Genomic DNA, 18,126 nt, shown 5'->3' on the forward strand with positions numbered 1-18,126 from the left:
GGACAAATCAAAAAAAATTTTTTTAATTTAGCAAAGGAACTCTGTCACCTCAATCAAATCTATTAATTACTTCATGTTAGACACGGAAATAGTGAGATGTTTTCTTAGAGCTTATTTATATATAAATGTGTGTGTGTGTGTGTGCGCGCACTTTTGGGGTCTTACTAAATACTCTGCTAGTATTGGTAGAATTGTGTTTGGGTTAATGATAGACCAAGAAATATATTTAAGAGGTTTAAGGATTAACAAGTCAGTCAGCTCACCTTGCCAGGTAAGCAGTTGGAAATCAATAAGTATTCTCATGTTCTTAAAGATAAACAGCAAAGGAATGTCATTCTATTAGTATACAAACCAACAGAGGACAAAGATTTTAAAAAAAAATTTATTCAACCTAGTCAAGGAAGCATAATTATCTCAACCTTGACTTTCATAACTCATTGTATTCATAAAGACAAACTAAGACATCCATTCTATCATATAAATACAATGTTGATAACTTCAACTGGTAATATCAGGGTCAATATCATCTAATATAAATGCACTATTATTTTCCTTTTTATTCATCTTTACTGAGATACAACTGACAAATAAAATTGTAAGATATGTAAAGTGTACATTGTGATGATCTATGTGCACACTTTCAAAGGATTCCCCCATCAAGTTAATTGACACATTCATCACCACACATTTGCCCTTTTTTCCCTTGATGAGAACTTTCAAGTTCTACTCCCTTTGCAAATTTTAATTACACAATAGTGTTATCAACTATAGTCACCATGAAATACATTAGATCCCCAGACCTTATTCATCTTATAACTGAAAGTTACCAACCTCTCCCTATATCTCTGTTCAAGAAATAAATTTTTGCAAGTTAATGAATACAACTGACATTTATTGAGGCCTGCTATACGCCAAGCATTATTCTGAGTACTTTTTAAATATGCCAATTAAGTCCTATAACAATCCTATGAGAGTAGTACTCTTATTATATCTATTTCATAGAGAAACCAAGATGGTGGTAGAGGGTTTTTTTTTTTTTTTTGCTTTTGTTTTTTAAAGATTTATTTAATTATTTATGAGAGAGAGAGAGAGTGCACAAGAAAGAGTAGGAGGTGGGGATGGGGGAGAGGGAGAGAGAGAATCTCAAGCAGACTCCCAGCTCAGCATGGAGCCTGGTGCCCAGCTTGACTTGGGTCTCAATCCCATGACCCTGAAAACCAAGAGTCTGATGCTTAACCAAATGGGCCACCCAGGTGCCCTGAAGGTAGAGTTTTATAAACAAGAGCCCACCAATGAAAGTATTCCTGTCTTGAGGTGATTAGAAAAGAAATTGTGGTAGTCACTGTAAATGACTAAAGGCAAGGCATTTACAACATTCATATCATCTTAACAACCCTATAAGATGGGTATTAACTCCATTTTACAGATGACAAAACCAAGGTTCATAAAGTGGCTGTCCTAAAATTTGGGAACTCAAAACTTTGTGCCACTAAAGTCCATGCTCTTTTCAATAAGCCACGCTGCAAAGGATAATAAAACTAAGGCAGCTTTGGGGGGAAGGGAAAAGACAAAATCAGGGGCACCTGGGTGGCAGGATCCCAGCGTTCTGGGATTCAGCCCGAGGTCTGCTTCTCCCTCTCCCACTTCCCCTCCTTGTGTTCCCTCTCTCTCTGCCTCTCTCTCTGTCAAATGAATAAATAAAATCTTTTAAAAAAAAAAAAAAGACAAACTTAATAAGGAATGTGAAGCTAGAGAAAGAGAGATCAACTATATTTAGAAGTTCCTGGACAGATACTGGGATAAGATGGGGCACTATTGCCATAGAACCATGATTCTTTTAACTGAGAGTGCAGGGCTGCTAGGAACCACAATGGCTATTTGATTTACCGTGATCCCCTCCCATATTCTTCTTCCCATCCCATCTCATTGTCAATGAAGCTGCTGTGAGACATAGCACGTGCCAATTCACCTAGATGTGCCAGTCCCACACTGGGTGATTACAATGTACACCAATGATTTGGCCTAGTCCAACACACAGTCTATGGGCTGCTTCATCAAAATTGAGATGCTATGCTGTCACTGTGCATACATTACAGGACAACAGCAGAATCCAACAGAAGAGAACCATTTTCATATATTTTTTTTAAGATTTTATTTATTTATTCAACAGAGATAGAGACAGCCAGCGAGAGAGGGAACACAAGCAGGGGGAGTGGGAGAGGAAGAAGCAGGCTCATAGCGGAGGAGCCTGATGTGGGGCTCGATCCCATAACGCTGGGATCACGCCCTGAGCCGAAGGCAGACGCTTAACCGCTGTGCCACCCAGGCACCCCGAGAACCATTTTCATATTAACGCATAGGTAGACATAGTTCAGGAGTGACCAAATTTTTCATTTCAAAATGACAATCAAGAAAGCCACAGATGAGGACACAAAACTTCAAAGCTTCTTGACAAACTCATACATCCTTTTTAACCGAAATGTCATACGGACAAGTTGACAATCTTTTCATCAACTGATATTAAAAAACAAATAACAATTTATCTAATAAAATTAATGTATTTTATACCATATTAGCCAGATTCATCAACTCCTTATGGATTTTATGTTTTAATGAGTGTGTGTCTCTGTGTGTGTGTGTATGTTTCATGTCAATTCCATAACAAAATCACAGCTTCTTGATCTCAAGTGAAATCACCCAGCTGGCATGGGGTAAGGAAGAAAATCGGACAACTAGCCTGGCCAAAGGCCTAGATGACATGAAAGTGAAGTGAGGTCCAGAAGTAACACAGGCTTGATCAGCGCCAGCACACGTACACAAGTGGATTCAAGTAGCCCCACATGAGTTGAAGGAAACCTCACTTGAATAAAAAATGGGACGAGTCTCCCCCTCTACAGAAAGAAAGGTTTTAATAATTTCACTTAATTTGGACTCAAGATACGGGGAAAGGGATACAAATTAGGAAACTGAGATAGTCAGGTCTGGACAAATAAAATAAGAGGTTACAGGGAAAGCTATAGGACCCTAAAAGCACAGGCACATAATATCGGAGCCGCAAAACAAAGTTCAGACTGACCAGCTGGTGGAGCAAACAATGTTGTTTTGGTGTACTTGTGGCTTTATTTATTAGGACTGACCCAGAAACTCAGAGGTCCTAAGCAGAGAAAATAATGATAATAAAAAATGACAGTAGTGTCTACTATTCACAAAACATTCACTAAGTGCCAATAGTATAAGGTTTTATATACATTTCTTATTTAATTTTTATAACAAACATATAAGCCAGGTGTTATTTTCTCTTATTGATTCCCTTTGAATATAACAATATTTATTGAGCTTTTATACATATTGAATATAAAGATAGTTTCATTCATAATGGTCCAAAAAAGGAGATGAAAATTCTGGAACATGGTTAGAGATCATTTTCATCAGCGTTAACTGATTTGTTCCGACTCATCCTCACTAATATCCACTTGCTGTTCTGTATTTGTTGTAATTGTAAAGTTTATATTAAAGAGCAGCAAAGCTAATAAGCCCAGCCAGGGATAAAACTCATAATCTTGGCCTTATAAGCATCACACTGAAATCAACTGAACTTACAGACTACCAATACCCACAGCACTCAGTAACACAGAATTTCTTTATGCCTATTTTTAAATAGAATGAGGTAGAATCCTATTATTGAAACATATAAAATGCCACAACAAAAATGATGTCAAAACATGGGCAAATTTAAAAGTGTGAAATCATCAGAAGTCTTTAAGTTACTCTATGTAGAAAGCTACAGTCATAGAACATATACACAAGATAAATAAAATTATGACAGGTTATACCAAATTAATACAAAATTAAGAACCAAAGATAAGTAAAGAAACCCTATACTCAGAGACAAGAATTGCATCTGTTACAAAGGTAACAGAAGGTCCAATTACACTTACGTAACAAAATAGATAAGAATATAATCAAGGACAGATGGAATCTGTTGCCAATCTAAGGCCAAGTTGGCAAACTAAAATTCAAAAGTATCATATTGTATTGCCTAAATTGAGTGTTGACAATGTCACAGATGTCACATTTGGATTAAGGAACCTTAAATGGCAGGCCAAATAACCAGGAATGAAATCTGTAATCTCATGTTTAATCAGCAGTTGACAACTTCCATTTTAGGGCAAGACAGATACAGACTAGTTGGCCAACAGGCTGCTCAAACAAGTGTTTTGTGTTGAACTGAGGTGAACAAAAGCAAAATAAGCACTTTAGAAATGCACTAATTTTCAAGGAACATGGAATGGTTATGGACCTGTGTTTGGTTAACCATTAGTGGCTTAGACCAATGTGTTGAGCGAATATCTGTATTATCCTAATACATTATATCTTGTAGATAGAGCTGAAAATTTAAAATTATAAATCAATATAGCTTTTTCTAAAAAGCAACCTCAATGTCATAACATTTAACCATATATTGTGGGTGGGCAGCACTACCCTCCCCCTTCAATTCCAGGAAATGGTCATTTGTGGAGTCTGCTTATCAGTGGAAATGAAAACATTACAGGAATCATAAAGCACAGTAAACTCTTAGAAAAAATGAAATTAAGATCCTTATTAGACAATAAAAGTCCGTCAATTAAATTACTGTTTGACATGTGGAGTTTAATATATATTGAATTGAATATTGAAATAAAGTAGATGATGCATAATATGTAGCAAGTTACTCAAAATGCCCTTCTTTGATATAAAGACATGGAAAAATTCTTATGCTATACTCTAAAATGGTAAATATCAGGTTATAAAAGTATATCCACATTACAATAATTTTTAAAGTTTATGAAACAGAATAAAAAGAAAGATACCAAAATGCTAATAGTAACTAGATATGGGTGATGAACTGTGATTGATTGCTTTTCTCATCTTTTCCTGGATACTTTTTCTTATGTGATTATATCCTTTCAATTATAGAAAAAAAATTGGGTGCCTGGCTGGCTCAGTCAGAGGATCATCAGACTCTTGATCTCTTGGTTGTGAGTTTGAGCCCCACATTGAGCCCATCACATGTAGAGATTACCAAAATAAATAAATAAATAAACTTTAAAAAGAAAGAAGAAAATAATAATAAGTCAAAGAAAAGTTACTTATGAAATGAAAAGCTGATTTTGAGATTATTAGACTAGGCTTGCAAGATCTATTTCCTGCTGCTTCTAATTATCAGTCTTCTTTAAAATGCTTTCAGCTAAGTCTTGACATAGCTCTGTCAATGAATATTGCAAGCACACTGCCCCACCAGCTCTAGGTGCTAGAAAAAGTTTTATAGGAAATGTAGATTTTAAAAATTCTGTGTTCTTAGTACTTCTGGCCTTTTCCTCAGTTTCCTCCTTATAACACTCTTTAATCCATAGCCTGGTTTTGTGTGTTGTTGCCAAGAATGACAGAAGGAAGCAAGGAAAGCATTAACAACATTTTCAAAAATCTAGTGCAAGCCAATTCAAATATTCACATTTTTATTAAGCAATTTAGTCACCATCCTCTTATATTACGTTAAACAACTAGTGGAAAACATAACTCAATACTATTGTTAATCTCACAAAGTATATGATAGTAACTTTACAAAATACTAAAAACCATACCAACTGAAAGTCTGTGTGGGAAGAGAAAGGAAAAAATTAAAATGGTGGATTTTCTAAACTATAAAAGAAGGAATTTGGTAAGATAGAGCAGAATAGTATGCAAGACACATATTGAAAACAAAATTAAACTAGAAGATTAGGTAAGGTAAGGTTTTTAGAAGTATTTATATACATTTTTGTATCATTCATAGAGGTGCAAGTATAGACACACTCAAAAAGCAAAAGAACAGACACAAACACCTATAGAGCACTTTACTAACTCAAGTTATGGGTTACACATTAGAGAATGACTAATCCAATTGCTAGCGTTTGAAATATAACCAACAGGTTCATTGTTGGTTATATCAAACTCCTGTTGAATAATATTACTGCCTGTGTTGTGTGAAAACCATTTTCCAAATGCTTTCACATGGCTGGCTCTTTTGATCCTTTTTCAAGTCCACCAAAATGGTAGATAACTACTTACTGAAAGCCAAGTTTATCAGTGGTAAGAATCCAAACCAAAACAACTTTCTAACCATCCCATGTACATTCTATTACATCACATTCCCTCCAATTTATGTGACGCCAGTATACAGTGGATATTTTTATTTATATAATAAATGAATGAATTTTGATCTAAAAAATAAATAAGATTAGAAAGAATACAAATGAGGGTAGAGATGGCCTATGTCTCATTACACCATGTGATCAACACACCACATAATAATTAATTAACTACAGCTTGACCCTTTCCAAAGTTTCATGTTCTTGCTTGCTGACAGAAAAAGGTTCTCTCAGGGCCCCTGGGTGGCTCAGTTAGTTAAATGTCTGCCTTCAGCTCAGGTCATGATCCCAGGATCCTGGGATTGAGCCCTGAGTTGGGATCCCTGCTCTGCCAGGAGTCTGCTTGTCCCTCTCCCTCTGCCCTGCTTGTGCTCTCTGTCTCTCTCTCTCTCAGATAAAATCTTGAAAAAGAAAGAGAGAAAAGAAAGAAAGAGAAAAGAGGTTTTCATTTAGAATAACTCCAAAATGACTATATAACTGTGTCAAAGAATATGAATATCTACTCTGAAAAAAAATGTCCTTCATCATATTCAGAGAACCACAATATCATCATACCTAAGTGACAGACACAGCTCCCCAAAGTTGAGAACAATGTCAAATCCAATTTCAAAAACTAATATTTTACTACACTCTAAGAGATCCAAAGAGCTGTCCTTGATTTAGACACTGCTTGGGCTCATGATGGGGCACAACCAAGTCTGAACAATTTTCTTAGTTCCTTGCTCTTACTGAAGATGCTGATAGGGGTGAATAGTCACCCAAGTAGACTGACCTTGGGGCTAAATCCTGAAAGACCTTCACTCCAATCTAGACAGGTAGATATCTGCTTGTTTAAATACCAAAACCACAATGTCCTTCAAATGTTCTAATAATGCTATCAATACGTTAGCACCTTATTTCTTTAAAGGTATTATTTATTTATTTGAGAGACAGAGTGTGTGTGCACCTGCAAAGGAGGACGAAAGGAGCAGGGAGAAGGGGGAAGAATCTAAGCCGACTCTACACTCAGCTCCAACCCTAAAAGTCATGACCGAAGCCAAACCAGGAGTCGGGTGCTTAACCGACTAGGCCACCCAGGCACCCCAGCACCTTCTTTTAAAAAGCATTAAATATTCCCTGAGTTTAGGGAACATTTCAAGCTGAATAGTGAAAAATCACATTGTATGTATCTCTCTCATCACAATTTTAGAGGGAGAGAGAGAAGACTCATATAAGGAAGATCTATGGTCCCAAAACGCAGAAATTTCTATGCATGGCAGCAGTTTAGAAAGGCTTCATGTACAGGTGAGATTTAGGACATTTGTTGGATGATCGGCCTCCATTATGGTCAAAATGTGTTGTATTTATTTCCTTTTAAAATAAGGAGGGGAAGGGCTAAGATATTATTTAAAAGTTTAAGAACCACCTATCAAGTGAAGTATTACTCAAAAGAGGGTCTTTCTAAACTACTCAGATTTCTACTTCTATCACCAGTTCCAGGTCCCAATAAGTATATCTCACCCCCCACATGACTCCACCCTACCTCTACCCTACCCCACCCTTCAGCCGTATGCTCACAGAGTCTGCCATTATTACTGGAATGTGCTATAATCCTTAAGTATGTTGGAGTAAAAAGAAAAACAAATTTAAGAACCAAAGGGAGGGATGGGGGGGAAGGCTATATGCCTAGCATTCACAAAATCCTCCCATTTCCATGTTGAACATGATTTCCAAATTAGACTATATACACACACGATACTTTAGTGGTTGTCGTTAAAGCATTACTCTGCTACCTGTGAATGTTGAAAGCAGTCCCTATTATTTTTATCACCCAGTTCTGGCATTTCTTCATTTGAATATACCAGGAACTCTAAAATATAGACCTGTATTTCTATTCCAGGGTTCCTTCACTCTGTGCCTCTGAGAGGTCCTTTTTAGAATTACTGTCCTGGTTTCCAGATTGAGGCCATCATAAAGCAAAAACAATGGGCACTGAAGAGTGGGGGAACTCATCTAAATGTCAAGTTAACCTTTATAAGGAGTACTTAAGGGATTAAAACTATAGTTTTTAAAATGTAAATTTATTCTATTTCTAGGATGTCTGCCAGAAAAACATGAAGACCTAGAAAATCCACAATACTAATCAACAGAAAACTTGAGCTGCCAGCTGTGAGACCTCAAGCAATTTCCTCAACTTCTCTGGGCCTCTATTGTCTAAATTGTCATAAAGAAGGGGTCTTAACCAGCCAGTTTCTTCAGGTATTTTCAATTTTAAAATCTATCTTTTCAATAATTACAGAGGTACTAAAAATCATCTTCAATATATAAATGTCTGATAATTTCAAAAAACAAAGGACAAAGAAACCTCATATATAATTCCTAAACTGAAATTCAGAAAGATCTCATAATAATTGTAGGGTGTCATGAAAATTGTCCCTTTGGCTTGGCTGTCATTTGCTTCAAATAAAGCCTGAGCCACAGAAAAACTATTTTAGCACTCTGAGAAGATTAAATAGTTAATCCACTGGGAAACCAAGCTGAAAGACAGAATTCACAAATCCGCTTGCCAGAGAAAAGAATTGAAAATAACAAATTTATTTTATTTTGAATAAAATTATTCTAATGATACACTGTATACAAATACTTTCTATTATCTGGCATCCATTTTCATTTTTGTGTTTTCCTTCTTAATCTGAAGCTGAGATGAAGGTCATGTCTAACGTTGGCAGAAAACAACAATTTGTAAGTCAGAGTCACTCAAGTGGGTTGTAACATATCTTGGGGGAAAACATCCATAATAATGCATATTCCAAATTCATGTCTTTGAAGATAAATTGAGAGAATTGGAAGATTGGGCAGATTATGGTATTAACTGCCAAGATAATTTCTGCTTTTATGGTTTCACAAAACTGGAATTTCTAGTGCATCATTCTCTACCCCATAATTATGCATCAAAATATTAACCAATTAGCAGGTAAGATGGTAAAAGCTCAAAGGGTAGTAATAATTAGGCATGAAACTTGAACTTTCATGGAGTTCCAAACAACAAACAGGTCTACCACACTTCACAAATTCAATAAACCATATCTGAGGAAAATATATCAACTCATATTTTGTAAATAAAATTATTTCACTGACTTTCAACTCACATGATCTACTAGCTCTTCTTTCATTTCCCTTACTTCCTAATCCAACTACAAAAACATAAAAGTGGGCATGTATATTTTATCAAGTAGGACAGGATAAATAATATCCCCCTAATGTATAAGCTTTGAAGTTCACTTTTTATATGAAATACTTTTGGAGTCAGAATACACTTTTTGTTTTTTAAATCACTGGTCTTAATGAAAGTAGTAACTAAAAAATGCTATTAAAAAATAAAGGAGAAATAAAAACTAAACTGCAACAATTATCTTTCATTTCTAGTTCATGCCATTGATGACATTTTGTGTTAGTTCCAACATATTTTGTTCATTTAAAGAGACTCATTTTTCTAGGGATGTAAAAGCAGGGACTACGTATGTCATACGTGCATGAGGCGCCTGTCTGGCTTAGTCTGTAAAGCAGATCTCCCTCGGGGTTGTAAGTTGAAGGTCCACTTTGGATGTAGAGATCACTTAAATATAAAATCTTTAAGGGCTGCCTGGGTGGCTCAATCAGTCTGATCTTGGGGTCCTGGGACAGAGCCCCAAGTCAAGCTCCATGCTCAGCAGAGAGTCTGCTTCTCTGTCTCCCACTCCTTCTGCCCTCCCCCGGCTTGTGTGCTCCTCTATCTCAAATAAAATCTTTAATAAATAAATAAATAAATAAATAAATAAATAAAATCTTTAAGAAAAAAAAGTGTCCAGCATTAAGTAGACACTTAGTAGATATTTGTTGCATGAAAAAAAGGAATAAACAAATGACCAAAGACCAGGAAACCACCTATTTCTATAAAATAAATATTTCTAAAAGCCTCACTTACCTACTTCTATATTTTCTAAACATTAAATTGTTTCATATAATTCATCACATGTGTATAAGCATTTCAGTTTGAAAGATCCTTATTACATTGAAATTAGTACATGAAATGTTTTGAAAACATTTGGAAATATTTTTAAGAACAGAAATAAGAAATGTTAACTAGAGTTATAGTGCTGATCATTTTGCAATGTATACAAATATCAAATCATTATGTTGTATACCTGAAGCTAATATAATGTTATATGTCAACTATACCTCAATTAAAACAAATGAACAAAAAACAAAAACAAAATACACAGAAATAGGTATGATAAGCCTGAGTTTAAGTTCCAGTTCTGGTACTTAGTAGCTGAGAAACCTTGAACAGGTCACCTAGTGCCTTTATGACTCATTTTTTCATCTGTAAAATAGGAATAAGAATATCTGTCCAGCCTACCTCATACGGTTTTACTGTAGATTATATGAAATACTGTACATGTGTATTATAATCAGAATGGGAAAAAGTGACCACAAAAGACTAAATGTTTCCTGTTCAGTAACAGGAGTACCCAAAGTAAACACATTGTTGGGAAAGTCAAGCTTGAAATGTTAAAATACTTCCTTCCTGTCGATATAGAGCCAACAGTTTAACAACAAAATCACATACTTAATAGACTACATGTGCAAAGTTCTTATAACTCGTAATACCTTTACACTGCCACATCAGCATGAGGGAAAAGAAATGTCCAGAAAGGTCACACTGGAAATCAGTGCCAGTGACAGACCTAAAACTGAGCTTTTGACTGTCTAACCAGTCATAAGCCTGCTGAGCAATGCCACTCTTTAAAATTGCTTTAGTAAGGTAAAAACACAGCAAATTGAAACCCAATTAGACTACATTACACATTAATCCAAACTGATTGTCAAGGATATGTCTAGCCCTCTGTCAAAGCCAAGCAAAGACATTTTAGCTCACAAACACATAGACAATGACACAAAAACACTGTAGTCCTCTCTGTATCTCCATTTTTGTCCAGCTCTTGACATATTCTGCAAGCTAAAGTTTTTGAAAAGGAAGAAAGTTTTGGGGTGCCTGGGTGGCTTAGTCGGCTAAGTGTCTGCCTTTGGCCCAGCTCATGATCCCAGGGTCTCAGGATCAAGCCCCATATCAGGTTCCCTGCTTGATGGGGAGTCTGCTTCTCCCTCCCCCTCTGCCCCTCTCCCCAGCTTATTCTCTCTCTCTCTCTCTCAAATAAATAAATAAAATATTTTAAAAATAAATAAATTTTTTTAAAAGGAAAAAAGTTTCAAATTTGTTAAGTCAGCATTTATAGACAGGGAAGGGAGAAAAGGCACATCATCTCATAATGTCTTAAATTAGAATTCAAAATGTTTAATTGATCTTATTTTGAGTTAACTGAACAGTTCAATTCAGTATACTTAGATATTAAGAATAGAATATATATTATACTTCACTGTTCATTTTTGTTCATGACATCTATCTAAGCCATCCATTTAACTTACCACATTTTCTAAGAATTCAGCTACCATATTGAGTCCATAATCACTATCTTTCTGCACCTATGTACCTTGAGGGGGAAAAAAATGTTGCTTTTAAATCCAGGCTTGTGTGTGTGTGTGTGTGTGTGTGTATAACCATTCTAAAAAAGACACCTAGTATTTTGGCATTTTCTTGATCTAAGGGTGTGGTTCATCTATGATGGGGTGGCTATGATTTGTTTCTATGTATTGACTTATCCTATTGATAAATAGTGTAGTTTTATTCTATATTTAAATTATAGAGCAGTACTAACCAATAGAAACTTAATGTGAGCAATATTATATCTGGTTTTAAAATTTTCTAGTAGCCACATTTTAAAAAAGGAAAAGTAGGTGTAATTAATTTTAGTATTTTATTTAACTCAATGTATCAAAATATCACTTTAATGTGTAATCAATACAAAGATTATTGATATATTTGCATTCATTTTTCTTAATCTTTCAAATCTGATGTATATATTACACTTACAGCATGTCAATTATGACACTAAGTTTTTATCATTTCTATCAGTATTCAGATTATATAAACTTTACAGTTGAAAAAGTAGATCCATTAACCAACTTGTTTCAAGAATATTCAAAAGTTATCCAAGAACGGGGTGCCTGGATGGCTCAGTCAGTTAGGCATCAGACTCTTGATTTTGGCTAGGGTCATGATCTTAGCATCATGGGATCAAGCCCCTCATCGGGCTCCTCGCTCAGTGGGAAGTCTACTAGGGATTCTCTCACCTTCCCCTCCCTCTGCCTTCCCACTTTTCTCTCCCTTTCTTTCTAATAAATGAATAAATCTTTAAAAAAAAAAGTTATCCAAAAACTAAATCAAGGACCAGTTTTTAAGTTTAAAATTAATTAAAATTAAATAAAATAACAAATTCAGTTCCTCAGTAACATTAATCATAATTCATATGCTCCACAGCCACATGGGTTGAATAATAGGGCTGTTATCTGAATCCATATCCAACCCAGTGAAAGATATCCTGCAAAATATCTAAAATACACCCTGCCAAAAGGCATTTTCAGAAACTGAATAAAAAATATTCTCCCTAAACAAGAAATTGCCTTTGAACTTCTTTTCCCCAAAGTTGTATACGAACCATGGACTTACTCTGAGAAATCTCAAAATAGAGTCATCAGCCTTAACAGTCTCCACATCTAACAAAACACAAGAACCTTTAGGACACTTTATGCATTTCAGAGTAGAGTCAATCCCCTATATCTGTTATTATGTTATTCACTGAAGGGGAAAAGCAGGCCAAATGCCTCTGTTGATGTGTTTCAATGTGTTGATTTACTTATCCTGCTGCTGAAGACTGTCACAAACTAGGGTAGGATTGGAGGACACTGTAAAGATTAAAGAGAATCTGAGGAAATATTTTAACTAAGTTCAGGTCCTCTCTGAATTTTATCTTTTCTAGCAATATCAAGGTTTAAAAACTGGTCAAAGCCACTCATTTGTAACTGAACTAGTACAGAACCAGGAAAAGGCAACTGACCTTAAGCTAAATAAAGCTTTGTGAATGTTATGGACTTTCACCTATGTGGATTTAATGGTTAAGAATTTGTCTGGGTTGGAACACTGGTTCCATCACCAGCTACTAGTTTAACTTTAAGCAGGTTACTTAATCTTTCAGTGTCTCATCTGTAAAATGGTCATAATAACAGAACCTAAAACAAAGACCGTTATGGGGAATAAATGAGATTTTACATGATATAAAACATCTTAACAGCACTGACCCTAGCACATGACTTGTATCCAACAATGACTGCTCAGAATCAGAATAATCAGAGATAAGGATATATGTTCAATAAATATTTGTTGTAAATGAAAATATATGTCTCCAAGCACTTTCTAAATACCAAAGTGCTATAAAAACATAAGCTATTATTACCCTATGTAAAATAAGTTTAGACAGTGGATCTATTCAGTGTATTTAATGGAAAAAAGAAAAAAGGACCTTTACAGTGCAGCTTACCAAGTTCTGTTAACATTTTTATAAACCTTTCCCACACAAACAGACCCACCCTCGTGACTTAAAAAGTGTAAACAAAGTCAAATATAAATCGTTTATAAATATATTTTATTTATAAATCAAATAGAAATTATTTATCTATCAACATCACTTTAGGGTCATCCATGATTCTGCTCACCTTCAGTGCAAGCAGTATCAGATTTAACAGCATAGCAAATAAACTGCCCTATGATATTCTAGAGCATTCACAGATAAAAATCTTAAATCTTTAAAAATGATTTCTCTCACAGCCTAATTTTCAGTTTTCATTACTACTTTATGCTCCTTCTTCACCTTCTTTGACTGGATCTGCTAACAAAACTACCTCTTAACTGTGTTTGTCCCATGGTACAGTCATTAATGAGTATTAAAAGGCCAAGAGAGAGGTAGTAGCAGTATTTAGAAGAAACAAACTAATCCAACAACTAGATGAGTAGCCCCCCAAAAAAACAAAAATTTAACCAAATTAAAACTTAAAAAGCTTTGTAACAGGTGATTCTAAACAGTCATAAAACTGTCACCTCCATGGGTGATCATTTCCTGATCCATTAAAAAAAAAAAAATTCATGTTATTCTGGGGGTCCTGGATAGCTCAGTCAGAAAAGCATGACTCTTGATTGGGGGGGCGGGGGATCCTGAGTTGGAGCCCAATTTTGGGTGTAGACATTACTTAAATAAATGAACTTAAAAAGAAAACTAAAATTCATGTTATTCTTTAAAGTGATTATAGATACAAAGTGTATAAAACTGCCATTTCTATGCCTAATCAACATTTGCCACTAAAATAATAATGCTGACATAATAGGGTTTTTAAAATACCTTTCCAGAAAGGCTACATGAGTGGAGGATTTTTTTTTCAAAAATTTCTCATTTCTCCAAGGACACTGTTTTCATGATCATTAAAGTATAAAGAGAAGCGGATTCACATTAGACCATCAGAGAGCCGTGAAAGCAACGCACTTATTCTATCATGAATGCTTCATTAATATTTCAGTGATGATGTTGCAATTTTCCATAAGCAACTGTCAGAGCTCTGCTTCTTGATATGTATCAAAACAGTCTAAGTTACATTCAATACTCGTCTACCTGGCGTTGACCAAAATACAATTTTGATGTATCTGGTATTTCAAAACTCACACCCAGGCATGTATAATTTTATATTGTATCCACCATGCCTAACCTCAGAATGTTTCACCCAGTCACCCATTTAACCCTTCCACTTGCTGAAGACTGTCTTCCTTCTACAGACCTATCACCAGGGAATATAATTCTTGAGGAGAATTCCCATTCCAATGCCTAACAGGCCAGATATGCCTCCTACACCCGTACGCTTGTGCTACGTTTGTCTTGGTGATGCTTCAGGAGACTTCCATTTGCACAGGCATCTAGAACCCCGCGTTTGGAAGCGCTGTCTGATGCTTTGTCTCCTGCCTCAGAAGGCCTGAGTCGCATATACACACACGACAGACACTCTCTCAATAATAAAAAGAACACCACAGCCCAGTACGGAGGCAGCTCCTCCGGGCAAAGCCGGCCGGGCCATCGCCCAAGGCAGCCCCACCTGAGGCGATTGTTCCTCGGGTGCGAGACCAGGCGGAGGCGGGCGCCGACGGCTGGCACCCCTGAGAAGTCTGGACACCCCGGGGACCCGGCGTCGCGCAGCTGCCCGCTACCTGCAAAGGCCACCCGGCTGAGGGCGGCAGGTTCTCGCCGGCAGCACCCGGCCGCGTACGCCAGCCGGCAGGGATCCGCAGCCTCAGTTTACCCAGCCGCCTGCCCCCTCAGATCTCCGCACCTCAGCAGTCTCTGCTCCCGACTCGAGCGCGTCCTTTCCGCGCCCTCAGCCCGCCGCCAGCCCGCAGCCCGCCCGCCGCCGCGTCGCTCCTCACCTGACAGCCACCCGCACCGAGCTCTCGTCCGGGGCACCCCACATGCTGGCGGCTGGCGGCTGGCGACTGGCGACAGCAGGGCCCCTGGGCCTCTGCACCGCAGAGTTGAGGCACCGCCGGAGGCGCGGCGCTCGGGCGCAGCAGACTGGAGCGGCAGGGGGCGGCCGGCTCACCTCCGCCACGCTCCAGCCATGTTGGGCGACTGAATGGAAAGGTGGCGGCGGCGCTGAGGCAGAAGGAGGAGGTGATTCACTACTGGCGGACGCCCGCCCCTTCTCCCCCGCTCACCCCCCAGGATCTGGGGCGGGGACGAGGCGCGCTTGAATGGCAAGCGCGGCGGTGGCGGAGCCAGCAGGCCGTCCGCTGCTTCCTCACGGCCGGTAAGTGCGCCCTGCCCCCTCCGGTGGGGACGCGGCCTGCCGGCGGTCGGGCTAAACACTCCACGCCCGCCTGGGCGCTCAGGGCTGCCGGCCCCGCACTGCGTCAGCGGCGGCCGCACAGCCCGGCCCCAGCTCGCCCTCCCCCGGCCTGCGCCCCGCCCTGCCCTCGGCGGGCACTGCCTGGCGCTGCTGGGCAGGGAGGCGCGAGGGGGAGGGATGCCGGCCGCGGGCTGCCCACGCCCGAGGGCGGCGAGCCCGTGCGCCCTTCCAGGTTCTTCTGTGAGAACGAGGCAGCGGGTGCTCGCCCTGCCGCCTGCGTCCTTTCTAAAATCGGAGCTTGGTTCACGAGCGCAGCGCCAGGATCAGTCAGCTGCCACTCTGGTTTGGCTTTGTTTCCACCCTTGGGCTTATTGTCCTCTCTCCAGCTTGGACTTTGACCCCCTTCCCCAGCCCCCCGCCAGCCGCCCTCCCTCGCAGGAGTCAGTCAGTCGTGCTAAACCGGCTCCCCGGTTTGGCCACTGTCTGGGCAGCTGGGCTGTTCTGCTGCCCATCGCCCGTTTACCAGCCCACATAGAATATGGAAACGATTTACTCCGAGACTCCTGAATGCGTTTCTGTTAAGTCATCTGTACACTGGTAAATGAACTGCACCCTGGTACTGCCAAGTGTTCCCAGAACTGAATATCCACCAAGACCTGCTCTGTAGTAAATCCTCACAAACGGATTTTTTTCCTTCCTGGCCTTCAAAAGGCACCTCTCAATCCCGGGATTCTATCAACATTGAACCATTGTGGTTTCTGCTTGTGACTATTGTGCTTCCACATGCCTTTAGATAGCTCTGTGGCAACAGTCTTTATTAGCTTCGCCACAGAGTATCTTTTGTGGAATGCCCCATACATTTCTCTAAATAAACATGTGGGTTCATACAAAACAGTATAATAGATTAAATGTCACCATCCAAATAAAGACACACACAGCCCCAAGTACTGACCTCCTAAATTTGCACACCTAAGCACTCTGAACAGCAGCGATCCAGCCCCGTGGGTGGAGGAGGCGGCACACTCTGGGACAAACAAGAAGTGTTTAACGATCTTAGATGAAGGCCAGTGTGATATATAATTATATTAGTTTTAAAGGTATTTTGTCCCTGAACCCCATAGCCCTGAGTCTTAACAGACATGTGGCTAGGAGATAAAGAGAGCAGAGATGGTGGGTATCCTTCTGTAGACCAAATTAGTGACAAAGCTCTCCTCTGGTTGCCCTCTAGAGAGCCTGCCCTCTCTCCCCTCAGTATTTATCTATTAACAAATCAGCACCACTTCCTCCAGCCCTGGCAGTCTCTATCTGGGTGGCTCTAGATGGTCCTCCTTCCTTCTTGGATTGATAAAAGCTGCAAGGAAGACAAGTAAAGCCAAGCAAATTTATCAAGAAAACTAAAAAGAAATATATATAATTTAAGACCTTTAAAAAAAATCTAATTTATAATAGCACCAGTACATATATGTCTCAGTAGGAGATGTCACAAATACAAATGCTACCAGACAACAGCCAGCCAGGGAACTTAAGTGAGTCTAAGCAGGCAGAGTGAGGAGAGATAAAATGGAGAACACGGAGTCGCTTATAAAGGCAGTGGCCATCCTCGGCTTTGGCTTGCTGGAATGCAGACCCATTACTTCCAAGCTTTTTGTTTGCATGTTTGTTATTTCTCAAGAGATAGAGAAAAATCAGACCTTTATGTGAAAACTCCTTAGTTCACAGCATCAACAACTAATTCAGCACTACATTTACATAGCATGCAAACCAATCAAAATGTCTATCAACCCAGCTTCAGTTCCAAGCCATTAGGTTGGAAGTTCTGACCAAAACATTAGCACCAGTAACAGCTGTGGCTTCGTACATGGTTTCAGAGGAAAGTAGTATAAAAATTCAGATTTCCTTTGATGACTAAGCAATTTTCTGCCAAGTCTCAAAGTTTGTAAATTAATTATCTATTTTGTTTTTACTTCGGATTCTTTTATAGTTGCTATAACCCCTTTCCTTACAGCTCACCTAATTATCTTAAGTTAAAGAAAACTCCAAGGGAAGAGCTTTTTACCATAAGAGTAGTTTAAATCCTACTCCAATTATTTACTCAATAAATATTAATAAATGACTGCTATATGCCAGCAATGCTGGACACTAGTGATATGGAGAGAATTAA

At 38.6% G+C, this 18,126-nt stretch overlaps 1 protein-coding gene across 14 annotated transcripts in view; it reads right to left on the reverse strand.

The window, feature by feature from the left end:
* KIF21A (kinesin family member 21A) overlaps positions 1–16,015 on the reverse strand; it is a 153,192-nt gene extending 137,177 nt beyond the window's left edge. For 12 of the 14 annotated variants that reach the window (XM_019808793.2, XM_019808792.2, XM_019808791.2 and 9 more), the window contains exon 1: positions 15,547–16,015. In XM_019808793.2, the coding sequence (XP_019664352.1) occupies positions 15,547–15,590 (44 nt within the window). In that variant the 5' untranslated portion in view covers positions 15,591–16,015. The remainder of the gene's footprint in view (positions 1–15,546) is intronic. The other 2 variants (XM_019808794.2, XM_019808797.2) reach the window with 1 other exon arrangement.
* Between the last annotated feature and the right edge of the window lie 2,111 nt (positions 16,016–18,126).

This window comes from Ailuropoda melanoleuca, chromosome 16 (genome assembly GCF_002007445.2).
Source record: "Ailuropoda melanoleuca isolate Jingjing chromosome 16, ASM200744v2, whole genome shotgun sequence".
NCBI classification, from domain to species: Eukaryota; Metazoa; Chordata; class Mammalia; order Carnivora; family Ursidae; genus Ailuropoda; species Ailuropoda melanoleuca.